Genomic DNA, 19,650 nt, shown 5'->3' on the forward strand with positions numbered 1-19,650 from the left:
ATGATGAATTATATCTAAAGGATGAAGACTATCAATGAATGTTTAAGATACATCAAAGTAATGAAAAGAAAAAACATTGTCCAAGAATGAATATAGACCAGTGTCTCAGACAAGAGCCTAGGAGGGACTTTTGACTCAATAACAGCTTGGAACGTCAACAAATCAGACATTAAGTCCACAGGCTAATTGTCTTCTAGACAAGATTCCAAAGCAAATATGGTGAAGCAGCATTTAGTTATTATACGGCACACAAATGTAATAAGTTGCCAACAGAAGTGAAGTTAAAAGCTTTTCCACTTTTAAATGTATGTACAGTGTGTGACCTCTGCCTCATAGGAATATTAATCGCACAAACAACTGCTGAGTTTGCTTCTAGGTATATTGTCCTTGGGGTGTTTCCATCTGCAGTGTGAAAATATAGAACAGACTAAATGGGAATCTTCAGCAATTTCCATGCATTAACCAGTTAAAAAATATTTTGGTGAGGTACAGGGCAGAGGAGGGGCTGGGATAAACACAGGGTTTGGAATTAGTTGTAGCGGGACTGTATATAGTATTTTTTGTTTTAGGTCAGATGTTATATTTTTGCTAACCATAATTGCTATATGAACAATTCATGGTTATGGGAGAATATACGGTGTATTGTTAGAAAAACCAGTGTAAAAACTATATTCAACTAGACAATTTCTGGAGAAATTGCATGTGAATGCTGAAATGCTGCATGAAATCATATGGAACAATGTTGAATGATGTGGAATGGTGTGAGATAAAATGAAATGGCGTAGAATGAGCTGAATTATCTGTTGGAATGGTTTGAAATGTCGAAGCAAGAGGGAAATGTGTAGGATTTGTCATAATGTGGGTATTTTAATGTGGGAATTTGGCAATGTGGAAAATAGTCTAGTTGGAATGGTTTGAATTGGTCGAGAAATGTGGAAGCAGGAGGGAATAATGTAGAATTTGTCCTAATGTGGGGGAAATACGGGTATTTTAATGTGGAAAAGTGTAGTATTAGGGTAATGTGGTTATTAAGGGGAAATGGAAAATATTTTGGAGCTGGATGTAGTTGTAGAATGGTTTGATGGAGTACTGTAGAAGCAGGAGGGAATAACGTAGAATACGGCTAAATGTGGGTGAAAATGTGGAATTTGGGTAATGTGGGAATTTAGGGACTATGGGAATGTAATTTTAAGATCTGAATGAGATGAATGTTTGGAATGTGGAATTGGAATTATGTTGATCTGATTTTGTTGAATGACTTATGTGGAATTCTGGGTGATTTTGGAAGCAGTAAGTAAACTAGAGAAAAACTGCTTTTTGTGATAAAAAATGTACCTTGGAAAATATCCAATTCACGTTTGCAACTGTGACAGACTGGTAAGTAAATTCCGCATGCGTGCAAGGCTGACCGGAAGTACGACCACTTTTCACCGGAAAGGCGGAGCACTTGGTTTGCTTGATTGTTGCTTGCGAGCTGCTGTCATGGCGGTGTCTCTGTCTCGTCGCTCAGTAGCGCAGCAGCAACAGAATAGCTTACAGTCTCCGCCGAGGAACAGCTCACTTTCAGGTGCTGCGCCGATGGCAGTGATCAACTCACCGCATGAGAGTGAGCGGGAATGCAGCGGAGGAATCGAAGGCGCTCTGGCCTCTCCGGACCTGCCTGCCCCGGTGCTAGCGAGCAGCGCGAGCTCAAACACTACAACCTCTGGCGGCAGCGGCGTCTCGAGCCCCGGCTCTGGGGCCACAAGCCCCACTGACTGTATCAGCGGAGTCGGCGGAGCGTTCCGGGAGTTGTTCGAAGCCTGCCGCAATGGAGATGTGTCGAGAGTGAAGCGGCTCGTCGACTCGGTGAACGTGAACGCAAAAGACATGGCTGGCCGAAAATCGACTCCTCTGCATTTCGCTGCGGGTATGTCTTGCGAAGAATTGCTAAGCTAACGAGCTAGCGCTCTGCTCCATCATCGTTAGGCAAATTACCGATGTTTGGGTGTCCAGTTCCCACTCCGTCGTGTTTTCTTTTGGCTGACTAATTTGATGAGAATAGACGACGTTGACTCATTGTTTACCACCTAATCCCTCACCATCTGTCAACAAAATGACGTAGCTCCTGTATTGTGCTGTAATGCTAAGAGCAACAAATGGGCCAACAGGCTATTCTACAACGTGTATTTTATGTTTGTCTAGCTTGAACATTATTAACTCAGTTTCTATTGATCTCTTACTCGTTGAAGACCTGTTTACTCAATTGTGTGTCTCTGTGAATAGCAAAACTTCAAATTATCTTCCTTCAGGGTTTGGTAGGAAAGATGTGGTGGAGCATCTCCTACAGACGGGGGCCAATGTCCATGCCAGGGATGATGGAGGTCTCATCCCACTGCACAATGCCTGCTCCTTTGGCCATGCTGAGGTTGTGGGCCTCCTCCTGTGTCAGGGTGCAGACCCAAACGCCAGAGATAACTGGAATTACACTCCCCTGCATGAGGCAGCCATCAAAGGAAAGATAGACGTGTGCATAGGTAAAATTCACTGCAGGAATCTTCTATTTATGCATAATCTTGGAAATTGTGACTGTGGATTTCATGGTAAGGAATTAAACAAAGCAAAGTGACAAATCTAAATCAGTTGGTGTGTAGGTCAAAACTAACCACTGCAACAGTTTAGAGAATATTTTGAAGACAGAATTTTAAAGTGTTTCTTTGTTTCCCATGTAGTGTTACTCCAGCATGGAGCCGATCCCAACATCCGTAACACTGATGGAAAATCAGCACTGGATCTGGCCGACCCTTCTGCAAAGGCAGTGCTTACTGGTCAGTTACCGTTTAACTTCATTTTAAGTTTGCTTTACATAACATTGCTCTGCATCATAAATGTGTTCATTGTACAGAATACACAACACCAATGATTTGGAACAATAATTTTGATTGGCATTAATTACTGTTGATGTTCATGATATGGTCCAGGGTCATGAAACCTTTTGGCCAATGTGGCTAAACAGTATAAAAATCTCCGAGCCACACGTGTGTAGTTAGGCACAACATCACACGTTTATGTGGCTAAACCTTTTGTCACACTTGGACAGTTCTTGTCAGTGAGAAACCCATAAGATTTTAACGATGTGGGCCCAATTAAAACTACCTAGGCATCAATATGGACTGAACGATTTGGGAAAATACTTAATTGCATGTTTTTTTTATTTTATTTGTTTTGTTTTTTTAAATACTCCAATATTGGGATTGCAAATTAGCATGCACTTTTTGGGGCTAAGTTTATCTTCTGCATTTATTCAACAAATAAATAATTCTATAGTATGACCAACGCAACATTGGCTACAACCACAATGGAAAATTAGGAACTCTTTCTTGTAGGCCAGGCCTAAATATTGTGATGAGTTCATATGAATAGCAAATCTTTATTTGAATATTGAATTTTAAGAATAAAAACATCAATCACAATAGAATTAATGATTGTTTTAACTTCATGCCTTGTAAGCATGTAATATAATTATGCTCTTGCCAGTAGCAGTAGCACTGCTGTCGGTGTCAACCAAGTATACAGATAGAGTGACACTTTTCATCACCAAGATGTAAATGTAAAAGTGGTTGGAATGGTAAACTATATTAAATGTAGAGTGCTGTCCTTACAATAATTCTTTTCAAATCGTCTCAATTAGTATCACAAGTTATTTATATTTTTACAACAGCCATTTTTAAAGCTATAATCTGTGATTTCTGGCACCTCCTGCTGCTGGTATTCAGGATTACAACAAAGAGGTCCGTCACCTCGATATGAAGTAAACTGTGCAGACTCTAACTGTCCCCGTCTCTCCCTCTCCCAGCCCCTTTGGGGAGGGGGAGGAGGGAGAGACGTTTTTTGCCTGTCGCGGTGCTCTTTTTCCTCTCTTCCCCTTTCGATCATGCTTTTCATGTCACGTCTCCGGACCTCAGCTGTATGTCACCGGCAATCGATATCCGTAGAGAGATTCAGTAAGTCGCGGCAGCCGCCTGGGAGAACCTCTCCACGTCATGACAGGTGGTGAAGCGGCAGCAGCGTTACGACGCTCAAAGTTGCAGTCAAGTGGATAGAGTTTCTCGAAAACCACATCGCTGGGTCACTAGCAAGTTAACTTACACAGACATATTAAAAGAAATTAGATCAACAAAAGCAATAAAAACAGATCAGTAAGGATGAGAAGAGTGCTGGGTCATGACCACCCACACTGCTGCTAGGAGCCAACGGCTCCTCGAAAAGATGTTGCTCATTTCCGGCCATTTTTATTATTGTTTTCGTTTACACAGTAATTATTGTGACTATTTTATGCTACAGAAACACAAAATATTTTTTTTTAGTGAGCATTTTACAGCTATGCTCTGTCCATTGCTCAGCAAAATGCCTTATTTCCGTGCCATCATTTCCTTCTACTTCATTTTCGGTGCCCCAACAACTGGGCCAGTGCGGGAAATGAATCGGGCATTCACTAAATATAAAAAAATAAATAAATACAGCAAGATGTTAGAGGAGCTGACAGGATTAGCATTTTGTCATCTCTAGTATTGGCTTGGGTGAAAATATATATTTTTTTAACGAAATAAAGTTGTGGATTCCAGCTTTAAAGCTTCTGTACTGAAAACTAAAGAAGCTAGAGTAGTTCGTTTTAATCCATTCCAAAAGTGCATTTTCAGTTGCGGACTGAAATACTTTTATCACCAAAACATCCTGTCCGAGACAGGATGTTAAGAGTGGTTCTTGGTATGTATACCGTATTTTCACGATGAGATGAAACAGGTCTCCTGTCTCGGACTTCATCCTGTCCGAGACAGGATGTTGTGATGGCGCAGGGAAAACCCGCTACCGGCACTGTCACTGTCGTCATAGGCTGTTTCGTACTCCTTGAACGCTGGCAGTTAGATCCATTCCACACATCCACCATCCACACACACGTGATTTCTGAATACTACTCGGCGGTTGACTAATATGCGAGCGCATCGGTCTGCGCTCGGGACCTGCTTTGGATAAGTCACAGGAGTTGACGAGACCAGAAAAAACACTTCTTCTGCTAAGAAATATTGGTACTTTTACCCTGTTGCAATGATCTAAATGTCGCTCGCTACTTTTATTTATCAATTATTTTGTGCGCAAGTCTACGACTTCTGCATTGAGCGCTGTTTGCTGCATTCCCATTTAAGCGGTAGTAATGTTTAAGTCTAGTTCACCAAAGAAAGTCACATGACCTCGCACAACGTAATCTATTGGGCTTCCCGGGCATAGGTATTAACACGAGATAAGACAGCCTGGCTGATTATCATATCTACGTGGCCAACACGTTGGGAAGGTAATCGTTCCCATGAAGGTAACGGCCCGCTACTCGTGTTTACATTTAGCCGGACAAAAACAACAGCTTTCATGTGTTGTAGTATTTGTCTGGCATTGTCTGCACAAATGCGGATATTTCAGCCCACTTATAACTTGAGAAACACTTGTTTTTTTTATTGATGTTCATGCTGTGGTGAAAAAAATCTGAAGTTACTCATTATTTACTCAGTACTTGAGTAATTATTTCGTTGTGTACTTTTTCTCTGAAGTATTTTTTTAGATGGCTAGTTTTACTTGAGTCACATTATTGTCAAGTAACAGAACTCTTACTTGAGTACAATATTTGGATACTCTACTCACCTCTGGAGCGGACCGTCTATTGCTGCTCTTACGCTTAAACAATTTTTGCTCATTAGGTCAGCCAGTGTCGTATTTGTTGCACTGGTCTTTTGTATTTTCGTGTTGAGGTGCTGTGGGTCGTGGCCCTGGTTGTGGTCCCAGCGGAACCGTGAAGCCCACGGAACATTGGTGACGAGCTAATCCGCTAGTACATCTTGTATTAATTAGGAAACGCGCCTACAATTATCTAATTAGTTTACGGATGTTATTGTTAAATGTATTAAGCGACAGAGCAATGTTAGGGATTATGTCACAACACAGAACTAACTACCGTATTTTCACGACCATAAAGCGCACCATATTAAAAGTAGCAGTCTCAGTTACGGGGTCTATTTATGTATTTAACATACATAAGGTGCACCGTATTATTGGGCACAGGCATGGTAAAACATACGCTATCTTAAAACATACGGTAGCATGCATGCACGCTAAAACGTTTTTTTAAAAGGCAGCGGGAGCAAAACTGAGTTCGGTTGTACTTTATTGAAGTATTTAACAATGTACTCACGTTATTTTTTGATCAATCATCATCCACAAATCCATCAAAGTCCTCATCTTCGGTATCCAAAATGAACAGATGGGCAAGTTCTCCATCAAACATCCCGGGTTCCCTCTTATCATTGTCGGAGTCAGTCTCGTTGCCGTGCAGCTCGGCTTTTACGAAAGCTCGAATAACAGTGCAAGCAGACACGTTATCCCAAGCATCCACAATCAATTCACAAATTGTGGCGTAACTTGCCCGGCGCTGCCTCCTAGTCTTATTAAAGCTGTGTTCGCCATCTGTCATCCATCGCTCCCACGCCGCTCGCAACTTCACTTTGAACGCCCTGTTTACACCGATGTCCAGCGGTTGGAGTTCCTTCGTCAAGCCTCCCTGAATGACTGCAAGCTCCGAGTTATTGCACTCAGTCGAATGGTGACTGTAGAGACGCTTCTCCCGGCTGCTCTTTGCTCATTAATCCATTGCTCGAGTTGGTCTTCCAACTCGGGCCACCTCGCCTTGTTTCCGAGGAAACTCAGCTTCGTCTTCTTGACTTGTCGAAGCTCGTTTTCCTGCATCCTTCACTTGCGAACCATGCATTCGTTGATCTTGAATTCTATCACGGCTGCTCAATTCCCATGTTCCTCCGCGTAACTGATAGCTTGCAGTTTAAACTGTGCTTCGTAAGCGTGTCTCTTCGTTGGTGCCATTTTCAGGGGTCCTTAGCCAAACCGATGTTGTTTTGCACAATGCACATACCGGCGCTATATACCTACTGGGGGTGTGTCTTTAGCATCCTCTCTCACGCACACCCTTCCCCCTTTAACGGCCGCATGCTGTCCTCAGCCACGTACGCTTTTCCTCTATATAAGCAGCGTGTCGGCAGGAATTGCTCCCAGTCAGTCAAGCGGAACGCTCATCACACAGCAACATTTACAGATTTTGGAACTCTGTGCACACACAAGACATTATAAGGTGCCCCGTGCATTTTGGAGAAAATTTAAGACTTTAAGTGCGCTTTATGGTCGTGAAAATACTGTGACTTAAAATTCAGAAATGGCCAATAAAAACAGAAAAATACTGTACTTAATGTTTTCCTGGTAGATTCATTTGCGATTAGTCTTTGAAGTTTGTAATAGTGAAAAATGAAGTGAAACAGACAATGATTTTAGTCAATTTTCCAGAATGAGAGAGCTTGAAGAGGAGGATACTTTTCATGTGGCACACATAAGAAAATAATAATAATCCATTCATTTTCCATACTGCTTATCCTCACTAGGGTCACAGTCCTGCTAGAGCCTATCCCAGCTATCTTTGGGCGAGAGGCAGGATACACCCTAAACAGGGCATATATAAACAAACAACCATTCGCACTCACATTCACACCTACGGAAATTTAGAGTCTTCAATTCACCTACCATGCATGTTTTTGGAATGTGGGAGGAAACCGGAGTACCCAGAGAAAACCCACACAGGTACGGGGAGAGCATCCAAACTCCACACAGGCGAGGCCGCATTTGAACCCGGGTCCTCAGAACTGTGAGGCAGATGTGCTAACCAGTCTTGCACCGTGCTGCTGCGATAATATTGTGCATTATTTGATCATGTATTTATTTAATTCAAGGATAGACTCTTTGCATGCATCTCATTTTCAAGGGGTTCCTTTCAACACACACATACTGTATTACAGAAAACATAGAAAAATAAATAGAAAGTAATATAGGTAAATCAGAATCTTAATACAAGTGCTAATCATACACACGTAGGCACTACTATCCAAAGCTGATGCATGTACATACATTAATACATAATATACATGGTGTAACCAACATCAAATCAAGTTTTAATAATTTTTGTTGTATTTCGTTAATTGTATTATTATGGGTTAGTATACAGTCACAGGCATGAATGCAGTTCTACTAATAATTTATTAAAGGGGCTTAAATAATACACTATAAATACACTAAAAACAAAATAATCACTAAAAGTTAACGTATTGTATCATGAATGCACGGGGCCAGTACTGGTTCTGACAGGCCCATCACAACTTGGCTCATGGTGGCCCTTCAGGGCCAACACCTAAAAAGGCTTAATGTCGGATCCTGCACCTTTTGCTCACAACACTCTTCATGGTCAATCTTTCAAACCGTAACCCCAACAGTGTATTAGCATACCAAGCAAACAAGACAAATTAACTAAAATAAATACAGTGAGTATGGTAAGTATTCAGACCCTCTTAAAATTTTCACTCTTTGTTGTACTGCAGCCATTTGCTAAAATAATTTGTTAATTTTTTTCCTCGTTAATGTACACACAGCACCCCATATTGACAGAAAAAAAGAGAATTGTTGAAATTTTTACAGATTTATTAAAAAAGAAAAACTGAAATATCACACAGCCATATGTATTCAGACCCTTTGCTCAGTATTTAGTAGAAGCACCCTTTTGAGCTAATACAGCCACGGGTCTTTTTGGGAATGAGCAAAAATGTTGCCAAAGCAAAGAAATGAGGCAAATTCAATTTTAATCTTAAATTTGTACATCAACATGTACTTGAGCCATGTAAATAAAAAAAATTTCTGTGTGAAGAAAATTAATTTTGCCTTATTGTACTCTTCAGTCTTCCAGATTGCTTTGCTATACAGAGCTGCCAAATGTTATGGAACGTCAGTATTTTGTTCTGGACATCGTTAGGGCTGTTACGGCCGTAACACTGATTGTTAGGACTGTTACGGCCGTAACACTGATTGTTTCAGATATGGGGGGGGGTTTAAGTGTGTGACATTACCGCTGCGTTCACATTGAACACCTGCTAGATGCATGCTATTTCATTACGCCCAGCCAGGGAGGTGAAAGTTTTCTTTGTGGCCGGTGTCAGTGCAATGTAAGTAAGTCACTGATCATCGCCTCCATGGTAGCGAATAAGCTACACTTCTACAGCTACAGTGTAACAAAGGGAGGACGAGGAATGGATAGGCGAAGACATTGTCAAAGCCATACTAATTGCTAAGCAATTGTTACATGAAGTTGGAAAACATAAAAAAGTGATTTGTCACAAATGGTCTGGCTGGAACTGCGTTTTTGCACAGAATAACTAACTTTCAAAAATAACAGGCCAATTAATGTGTTTAGAGATATAAATGTGAAATAATACACATCCACCCAGGACGCCACGCCTGAACCAGAAATTTATTGGTACGTCGCTGCACGTCACTTCAGAACGTGGGGAGGTTAAAAGTATATAATTATTATTATTATTATTATTATTATTGAGGAATATTTGTAATATATACAAATTTTACTTTATTAGTCCCACAATGGGGAAATTTATATCGTTTCATCAGCAGTTAGAAAATATGTTACACAAATAGCATGCAAGAGAAGACGTGCAAGTAGTAGTTCTGGCTATAGGTTAGGGTGGCAGGATTGAGGCCTTATCAAACAAAGAAAAACATCCAACCTCAGCTACATTTTGTAAAAACACGGTTGAAATCTCCCCATGGCATGTGGGGAAAAAGTGTTACGGTCCGAAAGTTATGTTTGGCGCAAACACAACACAACACAACACAGCTCATCACTTAAAGAACACCATACCTACAGTGAAGCATGGTGGTGACTGCATCATGCCTTATGGCTGTTTTTCTTCAGCTGTAACTGGAGTTGGACTCACTGTGGAGAAGATATTATGAATACTTCCAAATACCAGCCAGTGTTGGCACAAAACCTTCAGGCTTCGGGTAAAAGCTGAAGAGAAACTTCATCTTTCATCATGACAAGGACTCAAAGATTACATCCAAATCAACAAAAGAATGGCTTCACCCAGGGGAAAAAAATGTTTTGGAATGGTCTCGACCACAGTCCAGACAGCTCGAACATTTGTGGGGTGATCTGAAGAGGAATATGCACAGGAGATGCTCTTGCGATCTGACAGTTTGGGAGTGTTTTTGCAAAGAGTGGGCAAATAGTGCCACATCAGGATGTGCCAAACTGATAGACTCCTACCCAAAAAAAGTGAGAGTGAAAAGCTGTATTAAAAATCAAAGGTGCAGCAACAAGATATTGGTTTGAAGTTGTACAAATTTACAGTCCTCCATTATTGGCACCTATGAAGTTTTAGTATTAAACGTGGAATAGCTCTTGAATAAAATGAATAAAGTGAAACATTTTTCAATGGAGAACTTGTGTTTGTTCTCAAATAGCAAATGATAAAGGCCTTGAGTGTATCACAGGTATCATGAAATCAGAAAATTAGCAAAAAATTTAGCAAAATGTCTTACCCAATGTAAGAAAACTTGGTTTGAGGCGAAGATCATAGGTCCTCCAGCAAGACAAAGACCCAAAGCACACATCCAAAAGCATGCAGGAATGGTTCAAAAAGAATAAATTGATTGTTTTAAAATGGCCAGCAATGAGTCCTGATCTCAATCCAATTAAAATTTTGGTCAGAGCTGAAATCTGCCATTGGAGGAAAAAACCTTGCAAATGTTCGAACTAGAACAAATTATAAAGGAGTGGGAGATAATACCACCTGAGAAGTGCAAAAAGCTTACAGATTGATAAGAAATTTTTGAAGGCTGTCATCTCTGCCAAAGGGTGTGCAACCAAATATTGAGGAGGGGTGCCAATATTCTTGCACATGCCGTTTTAGTTTTTTCTTTAAAATTACATCTAAGTTGACAAAAAAAATTAAAAATGTCTTTGTTAAATTACTTTGGACCTCCAAGTAAAAGATCCTAATGATATAAGTATGGCCATTGTACATTTATTTTAGTGATGCACCGAAATTTGGGCGGCAGAAATGTTTCGGCCCGACCAAAAGACTTAAATACTGAAATAAAACTGGCCACATTTCATGTTGTTTATTGTTGCTCATGCATAGCTGTGCTGCAGCCAGGACGTGAGCTAGTACACGACATAGCAAATATTTCTTAACTATTAACAAACAGTACCTACTGGGCTTTGCTGATTATGTTTGATAATGACTGAGTCTTTCACTGGGTGTAGGGTCACGCACTCACTGCGACAAATAACTCAAGAATATGCAAATCGATTGTGTATCCCCTCACTTATACTCTCATCCTAGATTTTTATAATTTACATAATTAATCCCACTACTCAATTGTACAGCAGAGTTCACAACCCTTGTCCTGCATGCTTCTTCTCCTGTCCTTGTCCTGTTCTATCTTTTCCTGTCCGTCCCTCACAGGGTGTAGCACTACAGCCCCATGCAACACTCATATTTAATGTTTCATTGTAGTAGATAGATCTGTCATAAAAAAATAAGCAGAGGGAATATTTCAAACTCCTCTGTTGCACATCTTAAGCACAAAAGGTATACAGATCCATCATTCTGCATGACCATGCAGCTGAACAGGACCGGTTAAAAAAAAAAAAAAAAATCATTTTTGTGCATCACTTATTTTTTTTCCACGTCAAAATATTAGACTATTTGTTTTTTTAATTGACTTGTATCAGTTTTAGGTGGAAAAATTGTGAAAATATTTAGCCTAGTCTTTTTTTTTTTATTATTATTTCTTTTTTTATAAATCACAAAACAAATGGCCAGGGGTGTTTATAGCTATATTTTTTATTTCTCACCTTTTGTACAAAAAGCCCTTTCAGTTTTTTCCCCAAGTTGTAACTTGTAACATCGTGACCGAGTCGATATATTGTTGCATGCCTGGACCTAATCTAAATTTTTTATTTTTTTTTCCAAACAGGTGAATACAAAAAGGACGAACTCCTGGAAGCAGCAAGGTGACAGTCTTCGCCACCTTGTTTTCTTTGAAATGTTTGATAGTCACACACATTCCTGTAATCAGAGTTAAGATAGCTGCTGGAACGTCATTATATTATTGCTTTTGAATTGTTAAATGAAAGTTGGCTTGTTTTCAACGATGTAATTATAATTCCAGGAGTGGAAATGAAGAAAAACTGATGGCTCTCCTGACCCCATTAAATGTCAACTGTCATGCCAGTGATGGTCGAAAGGTAAATCAAATACGATTGCATCAAATAACCGTAAACCGATATCATGAAACCATTAATACAATATACTGCGCCCTGTTGCTGTCTGTATAAACAGTTTACCCCCGCTAAATGTATGCTCAGTAACTGCATAAAGCAGAATTTGTTAGTTTATATCGTAAATGTTTGATGATTATGCATGCACCTCTCACTTGTAATTTTTTCATATAGTAACATTTGAGTTTTAATTTCTCCAGCCTCATTCATCTTCTGTATGTTATTTGGTCGTTGACTTTGTTCACCTCTGAAACTTTATTTCACAGTTGTCTTTGAGTGGTTCTGAGGATGTTTAATTTCAACACACTGTGTGTCTCAAAAAATACCATCACCGCTTTCTCCATAATGATCTTTTGTAGGCACGTCCTTATCTGATGTTTCAGCATACTGTATGTTTGGTGTACCTTTTTGTGGAATTTTCTTTCTCTTTGTGTGAAAGTGTAATAATGCAAGATCAGTTGCCTCCAAACCACCAGTGCACTTTACAGTATCTGATGTCATTGTAAAGCATAGCTAATGTTGATGTAAGCTAATTTTTCCGTTTCATTGCTATGTCATAGAGACAACTACGAAACCCCACCCCCGAAAGGGGGAGTTTTGTTTTTAAAAACCCACTAAAATGTGCATTCATATGCTTCGTCAAAAAGTGCTAACAGTATACTGGATGGTCATTAGCTTGTTTCATTCATTACTTGTCATTTAGTTCTCTCTTTGCTGTACCTTAACATTATGCTTGCGTGGACTAGTCCACTTAGATTTGATTTGTTCCAGCATATAACCACCGTATACCACTAGAACGGTGAAAACCCTTAAGCTGTTTATCCTATATTTCATGCATGTTTGACAAATCAGAGATTTATGAATAGACCTTGTTTTCAGTTTTAGAGGAGAGAATAAGATATATATGTGACCCGATGCTGCCGTTTTGTAATTTTTTTTTTTTCATTTTTTTTTCTGTGTGACTCTGGCAACATTTGTCCATCAGTCAACATCTCAAAAAATGCTGGTAAGTTGAACTTGAAAACAGCCACTTAATTGATGCACTGTTGTGGTCTTTTTCCCCCCTTTTAATCCATTGTTTTATTTGACCAATAAGATGGCTGTCACTTGATCAATTGCACAACATGGGTGTGTGGGTCACTCATGTATCACACCTTGATGCTCCCCTGTGTATGTGTGTGTGTTTGGGGCGGGGGGTTGTGTGTGTGTGTGTGGCATGTGAGTGTGTTTGGATTGTGTCAATGGTGACAATAGAATTTTTTTATTATTTGGAGAGGAGCTCAGTTTGTCTCACTGCCTGCTTTTTTCTGCGTCTCTTCTCTGTTCACTCACCCACACTATCATTCACCCAGCCTTCACGCAGTATCTTGATCTGGCTTTTTTTGGGTTTTTTTTTGTTCTTTTTGCTGTGATTACTGATGATTACTCAAGCATGCCCAAAGGCTCGCCCCTCTCTGCATTTTGTCAAGCAATTATGTCTGATGAATCGGTTTGTATGCAGGAATGACTTTTGCCTGTTCCTCAGATGGCATGCTTTCCTTCATGTCAATGACTGCTTGTCATGTCACACTGAACAATGCCATTGCGCAGCAGATTCTGTCACTTATGATTTGTAGTTTGTTTCCTTTTTCCTTTCCCCCTAAATATTCCCGCTTGGAAATTCCGTTGAGAAATGACTATTTGCAGAGCTGTCAAATGTTATGGAACATCCATATTTTATTACGGAAATCGGTAGGGATGTCCCTATTCGATCAAGTAATCGAAAATCAGGGTTGATCACATGATTCTTCGGGTGAATGAGACATTTTAAATGTTAAAAAGTGACAAAATAATCCAAAGGTACAAAGATTTTACCAAGTAATAGTTTTGTTTTATATTAAACAATGTAACTTTTAGGGTTATTTTTAGTACCAGTAACTATGTGACTGAAAGTAAGACACAGACTGTGTGTGTGTGTGTGTGTGCGCGCGCGCCCGCGACTGACTTACATAAACACAGTCCTTGCCCTCCATGAGCATGCTTTAAACTGTTTAGTGACACCCCAAGTGTAGTTTACTGTTAAACTAAACACGAAACAAAAAGAATGACACACATTGTATGTTTAAATACAAGACACACGATCGTTTTAGAAATCGCCAATTTAACAGTCAATGGAAACCCCCATTGATGGGCTAGGTAGAATTAGCGTTAGATCACAGGCAGGATTTGCCTTCAAATAACAAATATTTAGACACAAACTCTGTAGTAACACACACAGACGGGTAATATAACAATACTCACATGCATGCTCTTCATTTGTGAAAAACTACTTAGTTTTATCGCAACATTCTTCTTCTGTTATGCGCGCACGGCAGGAGCAACTGTCTGACATGAAATCTTCCTGTTTTAGGCCAATTAGGATTACCAAAATTATTTCTATTTGCGAAATACAGTGCCACCAGAAAGTATTCACACCCCTTCACGGTTTCCACATTTTGCTGTGTTATGCCTGGATCGGACAACAAGACAAATTTTTAATTTTGTCAGACTACTGGCATCAAATCTTGCTGTATCTCGGGCAGACAGTAGCAACACTATACAACATGTATTTTGATACCACCACATCCTGTCTTTTACGCCTGGATCAGACTACAAGACAAATTTGGTCTTTCCCGATTGCACTACGTCAGACTACTGCCATCAAATCTTGGCGTTTCTCGGGCAGACAGTGGCAACACTACATGACATTTATTCCAAAAGCACCGTATCCCGTCTTTTATGATCACTGGGATTTATCTTGTCAAATCAAGCAATGTCAGAGAGGTGGAAGCAGAAAACGTCTCCGGTCAACCCGACCGGATACACTCTTTGCCATGGCGACGGCAACAACAATGTGCCACGCCAATGTATTGTTTCTGTGTGTGTGTATTTGAGTGAGTGTGGGGTGGTCAAAATGAGGAAAAACGTGCGGTGTTCGTCACTGGTCCTCGGGAGAGAATGTTCATTCAAGGATTACTTGAGGTATGTTCATGTACTTTTAATAGGATACGGCTCATGAGCAGGTGCTATTGCTAGCACATATGGTTGTACATAAACATGCCGGCGTTCTGTTCAATCATGCTCTAAAGCTTTGATAAATATTGGTTTGTGCGTGTGAATAAATGTTGACAACGGCGCACATGTATATTGACAACAGCAAGCATGGGAGGCGATGTGCTGGTCACAATACACAATCCTATTGGTCGACGGCACTGCGCTGTCTGACAGTCGTCGGTGAAATGTCACACTACACGGAAGATAACCAAAAAATCAAACTTGCAAGATGTTTCTTTCTGGCATCATAGGGGCAAATCCTTTGTCATGGATTAAGTCACACTACAATAAGTTTTATCTGGGAAATCTGCTGCGGTAGCTAATGGGGGCCAGTATTGAGGCTAAAATCCTGTAGTCTGATCTAGGCATTACAGACTTATTCTAAAGCTGATTTGAGTATAGTTTTAAAAAATCTACATAAAATATCCCATGATGAAAAAGTAAAACCATTTTCAGACATTTGTGTAAATTTATAAAAAATGAAAACATTCAAACATAATGGGTACGTAACTATTCAGACCCTTTGCTATGACACTCAAACTTAAGCTCAGGTGCATCTGATTTTCACTGATCATCCTTGAGATGCTTCTACAGCTTGAATGGGGTCCACCTGTGGTAAATTCAGTTGATTGAACATCATTTGGAATGGCGCACACCTGTCTATATATGTTATCATAGTTGGCAGAGCATATCGGAGCACAAATCAAGTAATGAAGTCTAAGAAATTGTCTGCAGACCTCCGAGACCCGATTGTATCAAGGCACAAATCTGGGGATGGATGCAAAAGGATTTCAACAGCATCGAAGGTCCCGAAAAGCACTGTGGTCTCGATTATTCGGAAATGGAAGTTTGGAACCACCAGGACCCTTCCAAGATCTGGCTGTCCGACCAAGCAAACTGGGGAAGAAGGGCTTTTGTCAGAGAGGTGAAAAAGAACCCTATGGTCATGAAGGCGGTGTTCCCTTGCAGAGATAGAACCATCCAGAAGGTCAACCATTGCTAATGCACTCCACCAATCAGGCCTTTATGGTACAGTGGCCAGATGTAAGCCACTTCTCACTAAAAGGCACATGACAGCCCACTTGGAGTTTGCCAAAAGGCACCTTAAGGATTCTCAGACGTGCAGAAACAAAATTCTCTGGTCTGATGAAACCAAAATAGAACGTTTTGGCCTGAATTGCAAGCGTCATATCTAGAGAAGAGGCACTGCTCATCACCTGGCTAACACCATCCCTATTGTGAAGCATGGTGGTAGCAGCATCATGCTTTGGGGCTGTTTTTCTGCTGTAGGAACTGGGCAACTAGTCCGCATAGAGGGTAAGATGACAGCTGACAAATATAGACACATTCTTTGAGCGCTTGCGCCAGAGAGCTCTGAAACTCAGCCTATGGTGTCGATTCACCTTCCAACACGACAATGACCCAAAACACACAGTCACAATAACAAAGGAGTGGCTTTAGGAGCAGCTTGTGAATGTCCTTGAGTGGCCCAGACAAAGCCCGGACTTGAATCCAATCGAACATATCTGGAAAGTCCACCGATGCTGCCCATCCAACCTGACTGACCTTGAGAGGCTCTGCAGCGAACAATGGGATAAAATGCCCCAAAACATTTGTGCCATGCTCGTAGAGACATACCCAAGAAGACTTGAGTCTGTGATTGCTGCCAAAGGTGTGTCAACAAAATATTAAGCCAAGGGTGTGAATACTTGTTTAAATGTTTACATGTTCAATAGATTTGCACAACTGTCTGAAAATGTTTTTGCTATGTCATTATGGTATACTTTATGTAGATTTTATTTATTTTTTTAACAATACTCAAATCAGCTTTACAATAAGTTTGTAACAGCAAAATGTGGAAACTGTGAAGGGGTATGACTACGTTCTGGTGGCGCTGTATATATTTTTTAAATTTAAATTTTTTAAATATTTTACTTAATTTTTTGTTTTTTCTTTTTTAAAATATTAGTTGTGTTTTGGTACTTATATGTATCGGATCGGGACTCTATCGGCAGATACTTAAAATCAAAGACTGAAAAAAATGTGATTGGTATATCCCTGGAAATCACTGAACATTGACTCTTTACAGCCGTAACACTGATTGTTCCGGATATTGGAAAATAAATCCAGCATTCGACATTACCGGTGCGTCCACATTGAACAGCTCCTTGGTGCACTCTATTTTAAAATGCAATGCATAGCCGCGTCGGCGAACGTTGTCTTTGCATCCGGTCTCAACGCATTGTAAGTCACTGGTCATCCCATCCATGGTAGTGAATAAGCTACTTTTTACCATTCGTGTCACGAAGGGAGGACGAGGAGTGGATCGGCGAAGTGTCAATGCCATGCTAATTGCTAAACTATCGTAACATGCAGTCGCATGGAAATAGTGATTTGGTGATACAGTACACGCGTTATAGCTGAGATTAGCCAACTTTGAAGAGCAAAATGCAGGCAAATTAGTACGTAACCAACTTTAAACAACAAAATAACAGGCCAATTAAAACGTGTTTAGAGTTATAAATATAAAATAATGCATCCACACAGGACGCCGCGTCTGAACCTGGAATTTGTACGTCACTGCACATGCCACTTCAGAACGTGGCAGGTTAAATGTATATTATTATTAATAAATAGTTGTAATGTTAGATTACCTTTATTAGTCCCATACTGGGGAAATTTGCATCATTTCAGCAGCAATTGTGGATACAGGAAATATAAATGTTAGATAAGTAGCATGCAAGAGATGAACAATTACATTGCACAAAATAGAAACCAAAACTATTGTCCATACAGTGCCATGAAATAGTATTGGCCCCCTTCTCAAATTCTTATATTTTTGCGTAGTTTCCTCACTTTAAGATCATCAAACAAATGTAAATATCAGAAAAATATAACCAGAATTAAGCTTAAAATGTTGTTTTAAAATAGTTTCATTTAGTAAGGGAAAAAACTGGTTTCGTGGCCCTGTGTGAAAATGTGATTACACCCCTTTTTAAATCATGAATTCGTTGTGGTTAATCACAATTTTTGGTTAATTTTCATGGATCACACCCAAGCCTCATTCCCGCCACACCTGTTCAATCATGAAATCACTTAAACATAATCTGTCTTGACTCAAATCAAGTTGGACAAAAGATCTAAAAACGCTGCAACAAAATAAGATCCAAAGAGAACAGTTGAGAAATAAAGTAATTTACATCAGTCTGGAAAGGGTTACAAAAGCCTTTTCTAAAGCTTCAGGATTCCAGTGAACCATAGAGAAGAGCCATTATACTCACATGGAGAAAACATGGAACAGTGGTAAACCTTCCCAAGAGTGGCCGTCCTACAAAGATTACCCCAAGAGAACAGCAGTGACTCCTCTAGGAGGCCACAAAAGAACTCAGGACAACTTGGAAAGAACTGCAGGCCTCCCTTACCTCAGTTAAGGTCAGTGTTCATGACACAACAATGAGGAAGAGATTGGGCAGAAATGTCATCCATGGCAGAGTTCTAAGGCGAAAACCACTGTTGACCAAAAAGAACATAAAGGCTCGTCTTAATTTAGCAAAAAAACATCTGAATGACTTTTGGGAGACTACCGTAATTTCTCGTGTGTAATGCGCATATTTTCCCCCCAAAAAATTTGTTAAAAGTCAATACTGCGCATTATACATGGGTATAGGGGAAAATGGAGCAGGGGGCACTTCCATATTGTATAAATGCCCCTCTTTGAGCTGTCACCTTATCGTGGTGGAGGGGTTTGTGGGTCCCAATGATCCTAGGCGCTAAATTGTCTGGGACTTTATGCCCCTGGCAGCGTCACCCAGGGCAAAGGTGAGGGACCAGAGAAAGCACAGCTCCAAAAAACCCTATGATGATAAACAATTCAGAAAGACGTTTTCCCTTGCCCGGACGTGGGTCACCGGTCCCCCCCCCCCCCCCTCTCTGGAACCAGGCCTGGAGGTGGGGCTAAAAGGCGAGCACCTGGTGGCCGGGCCTGCACCCATGGGGCCCAGCCGGGCACAGCTCGAAAGGGTAACGTGGGTCCCCCTTGCCATGGGTCCACCACCTGTGAGAGGGGTCATAGGGGTCGTGTGCTTTGAGAGCTGGGCGGTGACCAAAGGCAGGAACCTTGGCGATCCGATCCCCGGCTACAGAAGCTGGCTCTAGGGACGTGGAACATCACCTCTCTGGCAGGCAAGAAGCCCGAGCTGGTGTGAGAGGTGGACACCAGCTGAAGGAGTCCTATCGGGCCTTTTTGGCCTGTGGGACTCCTGAGGCAGCTGATTGGTACCAGCTTCCCAAGCGGAATGCGGCTTTGGTGGTTGCTGAGGCAAAAACTCGGACGTGGGCGGAGTTAAGTGAGGCTATGGAGAACA

The 19,650-nt window shown here is 40.7% G+C and overlaps 1 protein-coding gene across 2 annotated transcripts in view; it reads left to right on the forward strand.

Moving 5' to 3' along the window:
* Window positions 1–1,426: 1,426 nt before the first annotated feature.
* Window positions 1,427–19,650, forward strand: part of LOC133400398 (poly [ADP-ribose] polymerase tankyrase-1-like) — a 44,922-nt gene continuing 26,698 nt past the window's right edge. The window contains exons 1-6 of one of the 2 annotated variants that reach the window (XM_061673015.1): window positions 1,427–1,909; window positions 2,292–2,516; window positions 2,712–2,807; window positions 11,911–11,947; window positions 12,106–12,181; window positions 13,200–13,220. In XM_061673015.1, coding sequence (XP_061528999.1) covers window positions 1,483–1,909; window positions 2,292–2,516; window positions 2,712–2,807; window positions 11,911–11,947; window positions 12,106–12,181; window positions 13,200–13,220 — 882 coding nt within the window. In that variant the 5' untranslated portion in view covers window positions 1,427–1,482. The remainder of the gene's footprint in view (window positions 1,910–2,291; window positions 2,517–2,711; window positions 2,808–11,910; window positions 11,948–12,105; window positions 12,182–13,199; window positions 13,221–19,650) is intronic. The other variant, XM_061673017.1, reaches the window with a different exon arrangement.

The sequence above is a fragment of the Phycodurus eques genome, chromosome 3 (assembly GCF_024500275.1).
Source record: "Phycodurus eques isolate BA_2022a chromosome 3, UOR_Pequ_1.1, whole genome shotgun sequence".
Taxonomy (NCBI): domain Eukaryota; kingdom Metazoa; phylum Chordata; class Actinopteri; order Syngnathiformes; family Syngnathidae; genus Phycodurus; species Phycodurus eques.